Below are 8,783 nucleotides of genomic sequence, written 5' to 3'. Positions count from 1 at the left end.
TCGGAAATTCTTTAAAAAGGAGGACATTTGGGCACTTTTTGTTGTCCTCGGAGGACAACTTGGTTTTTGTTAAAAAGGAGGACATGTCCTCCAAAAAGAGGACGTATGGTAGGCCTATTATCGGGGGTGTCTGGGGCGACACTTGGCAGGCATTAAACTTGGTTTTAAATTATTATTCTTCTTTTACTTTTATTTGCTGGTGCGTCGCAAGTCCAGAAAACTTTTCCAAAGGCGTCGCAGCAAACAAAGTTTGAGAACCACTGGCCTAACCTACCGTAGTTCTCACAATTCTTTTCAGGGGGACTCGATATTACGTTCTATTGAAGGCTATTTGGAGATTTTTTTCGCCGTGAACGCTGACAAAACCCCATTAAAAGGACCGGATCACCCCAAAAATGTGCCAAATTAGCCTTTGTGAAACTCCTTCGGCAGAGTTACTTTTGATGATTAGTTTCAAATGCCCTTGTTTTTGTCATATCCCCACTTTTTCGCACATCATATCGTTTTTAACGTTGTATCGGTAATACCAGTTTGGTGATCGTTACGGTGATAAAATAACTACTTACTGGGGGATTAAGGGAGGTTAAGAACTTCTGTCAGTTATTGTTAGTGTCGTTCCTGGGCAACATATCGGGCGAATTACGCGCATGGCATGCACAGCAGATTGTATTTGGGAGCCACTCATATATTATTCATCTCCTCCGCATGTTTATCGCAAACGCGTCAGAGCGATAATACGCGACAGATGTGTCATGGGGCTTCTATATTATATTGATTTGTAATGGCATTTCATCCTCATATTTTAATGAATCTCAATCTTATGTTACCCTTTGGAATACTCGCGCGTGTAGCAGCACACGACAAAAAAGTTTTGCATGCAAATTTTTTGTAATTTTATAATATCTGAGTATAGCTAGGTGACAAAAGAAGTGTCTTGTAGTACATAAGCATGTGATCTGTGCTTTGTTTGAATACTGGGCACTCTGGTTGAAATATGGTTTGGCCCTGAACTCCAGATCAAAATCATGACGGAAAAAATACGGCCTGCATACTGCTTTCATTGGAATCTTAACAATATATTTTGTCAATCGATATTTTTGCACAAAACGCAGTCCAAGACACTCAGCAGCACATTACCGAAACATTGATGTGTTTTCCTATAAATAGCAGCAATAAATTCAAACGGAATGCTATGTTAATGTCACTCAGAAAGACCTGCTATACCAGATGTATATATGTTTACAATTACAGACTACAACGTTTTGTTTTCTTTTATGATACAAATTGCACAGTCAAACAAACAAATAAACACATACAAGAACTAAAACAGACCTACAAAGTAGAAAAGAGAACTTAATTGTCAGTACATTAGTTGCTGCAAGTTAAAAATACAACATTTAACAACTGTCTGCATTATGTGTCGTTTTAAAGCCTTTGGCAAAGGCAACTGAAGGCCCAAATGCTATAGTTCCATGTAAATTTAATGGCACAAAACATACTTTTATTTTACTGTTTGTTTAAATTATTGTGACACAGAAAAACAAAACAAATATAAAGACAATTTTTTTTTAAAAAGTATAGACAATCCAAAAGAAAATTCAGACAATAAAACAACTACATGAATGATACAGCATAGATTTATAATCTGTGTTTTGCATGGAACTCTACTTAAATATCTAAACAACAAACTAACGATTGCTTGTGTAGATACATTTTAGTAAAATAAATGCTGGTTGCACAAACCTGATTTTTAACCACTTTAATTTTGCCAATGGACATAGACAAACAAACAATCAAAAACAATTTTGTGTTTACCCTTGCGTTTGAGTAACATTTTAAACACAACTGACAAGGTAATGCTTCAAGCTAGCTTGGGGTTGCTTTCATGACCTGAGAGAATAATAATAAAGCAAACATACAACTGTTTGACTTGGAAAAAGAGATTGCAGGTGTTTGAAGTTTGAACTATCAGCAAACACAACACTGACAACACACGATAAACTACATTTGGCCAGCGTTGTGTGTTTTCCTGCAATAAAGCACAAATTGAAGTGAGACATGAATGAGTTTTAAAATATCTGGAATATAATTTTAAAAAATGGATCATTGAGAAAAATCACATGCTTTAAACAGAATCCAGTACATACTATCTAAAAAGCTAGAATACAATGCAATTATGCAAGGAATAAAAATGACATCAACACATTTTGTGTGAATATGGTTTTGCCTTGAAGCTTGTTCATTTTATAAATTTGTTAAAGTGACACACAAGTCAAAAGGGATGAAAACTTACAAGCAACACACCTCACAAGATATTTCAGTGTAAAGTTTTTGTTTCAAACACAGTGTAGTCATCTTCTGAATCAGAGTCAATAGGATTTAAGCCAATTCTTTCACCACCACCAGAACTTAGAAGTCCATACTTTTTAACTTTCCTGTTTCTTGTTCTAAAAGCATCAAAAAAACTTAAAATTATAGCAAAAGAGCACATATGTCTTATATTAGATTTAATAATAAAGTTTTGTATGCCATTCTCGCAAATTGCTGGTACAAGTCAAAAACATTACAACAAAAAACTGTCAAGACTATCAATTTGATTGTTCAACATAGAGCAAAACAGAAATGTTACAATAACGTCTTAAATTAGATTTAAACACAAGGGTAGACAGAAATCAATCTCAATATATTTATTTTACCAACCTGTAAATCCGAACACCGAAATACAGTGCAATTATAGCAGTGAGAACAAGCAGGACATAAAATCCCCGTTTCAGCATTCCCATATTTTCTTTAGTCCATGACACTACCGTGTGTGGCACTTTTTGATCATTTTCAGTTGTGGCATTGTTTTGGACTTTTGTTTCATCACTAATAACCTCATGTGGACTTGTGATGTTTTTCTTGTTCGACTCAGGTGAGTTTATAGGAGTTTTCTGAGACACTGCAGCAGCATTGAGGCAAGACACTAATTGCAGCAATATTATACAACCAACAATTGTGAATGCAAAACGATGCATGGTTTTTAATTGATACAACACCTGGTACAGTAATAAATTAAATGTTAGGATGTTTATATATAATATGTTTTTCAACATATAGCTGGATACAGTAACAAAAAATAAGGCAATATCCCAAATTGTGTGGAAGTCAAGAGATACTGGCCACAGCCAACAAACAGTGATAGTCATTGTCATTGGGAAAGCTATTGGTTTGAAATTATTATGTGAAAGTGCAGAATCCGACCTCGTAAGAATTCACTAAAACGCAAAATTTACATTTTGTTTACAGCCAGCAATACAGTTACAGCTGTAAACTTTCAAAGAATAGCAAGTCCGCAACTAAGGACCGCCACCATCATATAAAAATGTAACCTGTGTAAATACCAATCAAAATAAACCATTTTAGGTATTTTCAATTCTATGGTCAGTCATTATTACACGGAAATAGTTGTAAATTGTAATTGTAACTTGTCACTCACTCCACTCTATAATCTACCTTTTTCATGCCCACAATGTGTATCCTTCTGAAACTGATGTACATACATTTAGAAAATAAAATTTGTACATGACGGCACCGCGTCGCATGACTGAAAGTATGTACGCAATTACATCCATGTCAGTCACTTGTCAGCCCTTTGTGACGTAGTGTTTTCTCTTTTCAATTGAATGACGGCTCACAGCACCCGATTCGTCAACAAGTGCTCGATTAGAAGCGCTTGTGTTATGAAAAAATCCCCGTTTCTTATCGGGCGGTGTTATAATTTTAGAACATGTGTTATAACACAGCCCGATTTTATCGGCAATGGTAGTGAAGCATTAAATTTATTTTTTATTGAAAAATATCATATTTTCTGTGGAAATAATCGCAGGTGAAATGAGTTTTACATGAAATTGGCAGTTAAATGTGAACTGTTATGACAAAAGCAAACGCATTTTAAGCAGCGAAATAGCAGCAGTACCAGATTCTCCTCGATTGTAAACTGTAAAATACAAAATGGGCCAAGGTTGTTGTATCTAATAGGCATCCATGTTCTGATAACAAATGGAGTAATGAAAAGTGACAGTTCAGGGTGGGGGAAGCATTTCTAGTGCTTCGTGAAGCAAACTAAGGCCTAGCACACTATCAAATAAAGGACTTGGGACATTGGATTTGAAAAGCAATGATACATGGTAAGTGGTTGTCAATTGTCATGATATGCTTGTCATTCTCAACTGTTTCTATTATTTTAGCAGATGGTCATTTGTTATTTTTTTAGGCATGTTTAAAAATATGGTAGCTCATCTCTAGTGTGATCCTGGTTTTGTAAAACATTGGCTTTCATTTCTACTGGCCTAACTCAAGCATTTTTGTGTAAACTCCTACTTGTCAAATTAAATGTTGCCTACACTTTTTCTTTTATTTTTTGTTGCAGTTCAACATCTGGAAAACTGAATAGAAGCAGAAAAAAGCAGCACAATCATTCCAAAGGTAATTCAAGATTGCCTTGGACAACATGGAAGAAAGTAATTGATTGTGGAAGAATGGTGTGGGTGAAATGAGCTCACTGAAGTGTCAGCTAAATCATTGATGGATACAAAATGCTTCTTTCCTCACTTGCAGGGGAACATTTTATTTTAAGATATTCACCACACACTTCAGTTTTACATGAATCGAAATATGTGTGTTTTTTGCCGCTGTACTACCCGAAGGCAGGTTTATTTAACAATTCTTGTGCCCAATTTAAAGCAAACTTGTTATGTTAGATGTGTTCAATGATTTGTTGGTATTAACGCTGTCTTACCTACATGACATAATCATGGCGTCGTTAAAAAAGCATCTTTTGGGTAAATATTTATACATTTTCACTTTGATGTAGACTCTTTCAGTAAAAGTGATTCATCAGACAGGAATGAAAAACCTTTATTTTCAACCAGTAATCTCTATGATACAACCTCATCTTTCACATGGTAGCTGGTTTAATTTTATTTCAGTAACTCGCAACACATTGCATTTTCAGCTGAACAATGTTGTTTCACCTTTTTTGTTTCTCAGTCTGTTCACTTGATGACCCCTTTTTAGTGTACTCATTGTAAATGCAGGTTTTTGCTTGATAAATCAATCTTCTAATTATTTATCCTCTTCACATTTATTTCTTCTTTCATATAACTGTGGCACCCAATATGAGTATGTTATTGTGTGGAAATTGGGTTTATGAGGTGCTTTATTTTTTCATTAATAAAATGTTGCCCTTAACTGTGCATTTGTTATTTCATCATTTTAAGTACTAGTATTAACTGGTTTAAAATCACAAAGGGCTTGATGTAAACAAAAACGGTTTTCACAGGTCAACTCTAAACTACATCTAGTAAACGCATACAAAATATCTTTAGAATCTAACCACCACATGATAAATGAGAGGCGTACATCATAAGCGAACGAAGGGCATGACCGCTTTAAAATAATCTTATACGCTGACGACCTTTGTAGCATATACAGGCTCCAGATCACAAACGGTTTAAGGGAAACAAAAACGGTTTTTTACAGGTCAACTCTAAAATACATCTAGTAAACGCATAAAAAATATCTTAAGAATCTAACCACCACATCATAAATGAGAAGCGTATATCATAAGTAAACGAAGGACATGACCGCTTTAAAATGATTTTTTGCGCTGACGACCCTTGTAGCATATACAGGCTCCAGATCACAAACGGTTTAAGATAAATGAAAATGTTTTTCACAGGTCAACTCTAAAATACATCTAGTAAACACATACCAAATATCTTTAGAATCTAACCACTACATCATAAATGAGAGGCGTACAAGCGAACGAAGGGGATGACCGCTTCAAAATAATTTTATGCGCTGTCGACCCAGTAGCATGTACAGGCTCCAGAACACAAACGACATAAAGTATTGAAAACGGTTTTCACAGGTTAACTTTAAACTAGACCTACGTCGAGTGAACGCATGCAAAATATCAATCAATTCCTATCATTACCCTAAAATCAAGAGGCGCTCATCATCACTATACGTTGAGATTGTATTCTACACGCTACAAGAAATTTACATGCTATAGGCCCACATGAAATCGACAGCACTAGCGGTCGTGTCCTGCGCTCGCTTATGATGTACGCCTCTTGTTTTTGATGTTCTTCTTAGAAGATAAAGATATTTGGTATGTGTTTACTCAATGTATTTTAGAGTTGACCAGTGAAAACCGTTTTTGTTTACCTTAAACCGTTTGTGATCTGGAGCCTGTATATGCTACAAGGGTCGTCAGCGCAAAAAATCATTTTAAAGCGGTCATGCCCTTCGTTCGCTTATGATGTACGCCTCTCATTTATCATGTGGTGGTTAGATTCTAAAGATATTTTTTATGCGTTTACTAGATGTATTTTAGAGTTGACCTGTGAAAACCGTTTTCATTTATCTTAATCCGTTTGTGATCTGGAGCCTGTATATGCTACAAAGGTCGTCAGCGCATAAGATTATTTTAAAGCGGTCATGCCCTTCGTTCGCTTATGATGTACGTCTCTCATTTATCATGTGGTGGTTAGATTCTGAAGATATTTGGTATGTGTTTACTAGATGTATTTTAGAGTTGACCTGTGAAAACCGTTTTCATTTATCTTAATCCGTTTGTGATCTGGAGCCTGTATATGCTACAAAGGTCGTCAGCGCGAAAAATCATTTTAAAGCGGTCATGCCCTTCGTTCGCTTATGATGTACGCCTCTCATTTATCATGTGGTGGTTAGATTCTAAAGATATTTTTTATGCGTTTACTAGATGTAGTTTAGAGTTGACCTGTGAAACCGTTTTTGTTTACATCAAGCCCTTTGTGATTTTAAACCAGTTAATACTAGTACTTAAAATGATGAAATAACAAATGCACAGTTAAGGGCAACATTTTATTAATGAAAAAATAAAGCACCTCATAAACCCAATTTCCACACAATAACATACTCATATTGGGTGCCACAGTTATATGAAAGAAGAAATAAATGTGAAGAGGATAAATAATTAGAAGATTGATTTATCAAGCAAAAACCTGCATTTACAATGAGTACACTAAAAAGGGGTCATCAAGTGAACAGACTGAGAAACAAAAAAGGTGAAACAACATTGTTCAGCTGAAAATGCAATGTGTTGCGAGTTACTGAAATAAAATTAAACCAGCTACCATGTGAAAGATGAGGTTGTATCATAGAGATTACTGGTTGAAAATAAAGGTTTTTCATTCCTGTCTGATGAATCACTTTTACTGAAAGAGTCTACATCAAAGTGAAAATGTATAAATATTTACCCAAAAGATGCTTTTTTAACGACGCCATGATTATGTCATGTAGGTAAGACAGCGTTAATACCAACAAATGTTTAAACACATCTAACCAACACAACAAGTTTGCCTTAATTTGGGTACGAGATTAAAATAACACCAACAAATCATTGAACACATCTAACATAACAAGTTTGCTTTAAATTGGGCACAAGAATTGTTAAATAAACCTGCCTTCGGGTAGTACAGCGGCAAAAAACACACATATTTCGATTCATGTAAAACTGAAGTGTGTGGTGAATATCTTAAAATAAAATGTTCCCATGCAAGCGAGGCAAGAAGCATTTTGTATGCATCAATGATTTAGCTGACACTTCAGTGAGCTCATTTCACCCACACCATTCTTCCACAATCAATTACTTTCTTCCATGTTGTCCAAGGCAATCTTGAATTACCTTTGGAATGATTGTGCTGCTTTTTTCTGCTTCTATTCAGTTTTCCAGATGTTGAACTGCAACAAAAAATAAAAGAAAAAGTGTAGGCAACATTTAATTTGACAAGTAGGAGTTTACACAAAAATGCTTGAGTTAGGCCAGTAGAAATGAAAGCCAATGTTTTACAAAACCAGGATCACACTAGAGATGAGCTACCATATTTTTTAACATGCCTAAAAAATAACAAATGACCATCTGCTAAAATAATAGAAACAGTTGAGAATGACAAGCATATCATGACAATTGACAACCACTTACCATGTATCATTGCTTTTCAAATCCAATGTCCCAAGTCCTTCATTTGATAGTGTGCTGGGCCTTAGTTTGCTTCATGAAGCACTGGAAATGCTTCCCCCACCTGAACTGTCACTTTTTATTACTCCATTTGTTATCAGAACATGGATGCCTATTAGATACAACAACCTTTGCCCATTTTGTATTTTACAGTTTACAATCGAGGAGAATCTGGGACTGCTGCTATTTCGCTGCTTAAAATGCGTTTGCTTTTGTCATAACAGTTCACATTTAACTGCCAATTTCATGTAAAACCCATTTCACCGGCGATTATTTCCACAGAAAATATAATATTTTTCAATAAAAAATAAATTTAATGCTTCACTACCATTGCCGATAAAATCGGGCTGTGTTATAACACATGTTCTAAAATTATAACACCGCCCGATAAGAAACGGGGATTTTTTCATAACACAAGCGCTTCTAATCGAGCACTTGTTGACGAATCGGGTGCTCACAGATGGTACAGCATTTTTCACATTGAAATAATAAAAAACTATTTCGGTTTAGGCCCCCCAAAATAACGAGTACATTATTTATATGTTTAGCAAAAATTAGTAGTAAATTTTGCCCAAACACAAATAATGCAACTTAAAACTTTATCCTAAATAAAACGTATTTTAGCCTAGATTTTGCGTACTGGTGCTATGTAAAATCTATGTTTTCAGTCAAACTAAACTTGTTTTTATTTTTTACTACTTTTGAAGCCTGCTTTCGAGTTGTGTACGCACAAAGA

The 8,783-nt window shown here is 35.1% G+C and overlaps 1 protein-coding gene and 2 long non-coding RNA genes across 4 annotated transcripts; 1 reads left to right on the top strand and 2 right to left on the bottom strand.

Moving 5' to 3' along the window:
• Positions 1-1,253: 1,253 nt before the first annotated feature.
• LOC145227940 (membrane protein FAM174-like) lies at positions 1,254-3,061 on the bottom strand. 2 transcript variants are annotated; one of them, XM_080092910.1, is made up of 3 exons: positions 2,701-3,061; positions 2,294-2,447; positions 1,254-2,029 (listed from the first exon to the last, which is right to left on the bottom strand). In XM_080092910.1, the coding sequence occupies exons 1-2, from the start codon at positions 3,015-3,017 to the stop codon at positions 2,318-2,320; spliced, it is 447 nt and encodes a 148-aa protein (XP_079949036.1). In that variant the 5' UTR covers positions 3,018-3,061; the 3' UTR covers positions 1,254-2,029; positions 2,294-2,317. The 2 variants fall into 2 exon arrangements, with proteins under 2 accessions (XP_079949036.1, XP_079949030.1); XM_080092904.1 differs by having other exon boundaries at positions 2,305-2,447.
• Positions 3,062-3,676: 615 nt separating this feature from the next.
• On the top strand, positions 3,677-5,237 carry LOC145227962 (uncharacterized). The gene is made up of 2 exons (XR_013860014.1): positions 3,677-4,169; positions 4,412-5,237. It is a non-coding gene; the product is annotated as an uncharacterized LOC145227962 (long non-coding RNA).
• A 1,635-nt stretch (positions 5,238-6,872) lies between these two features.
• On the bottom strand, positions 6,873-8,501 carry LOC145227966 (uncharacterized). Its single transcript, XR_013860015.1, has 2 exons — positions 8,012-8,501; positions 6,873-7,770 (listed from the first exon to the last, which is right to left on the bottom strand). It is a non-coding gene; the product is annotated as an uncharacterized LOC145227966 (long non-coding RNA).
• Between the last annotated feature and the right edge of the window lie 282 nt (positions 8,502-8,783).

This window comes from Phallusia mammillata, chromosome 1, assembly GCF_965637545.1.
Source record: "Phallusia mammillata chromosome 1, kaPhaMamm4.hap1.1, whole genome shotgun sequence".
In the NCBI taxonomy this organism is placed as follows: domain Eukaryota; kingdom Metazoa; phylum Chordata; class Ascidiacea; order Phlebobranchia; family Ascidiidae; genus Phallusia; species Phallusia mammillata.
This window is presented reverse-complemented; position numbering and strand designations above follow the sequence as displayed.

What these genes read in the sequence shown, in the direction of transcription:
- LOC145227940 (XM_080092910.1), bottom strand. Translation starts at nt 3,017, where the DNA reads ATGCATCGTTTTGCATTCACAATTGTTGGTTGTATAATATTGCTGCAA. An exon ending in TTCGGTGTTCGGATTTACAG is followed by an intron (nt 2,448 to 2,700) that starts GTTGGTAAAATA and finishes TGATGCTTTTAG; the next exon opens with AACAAGAAACAGGAAAGTTA.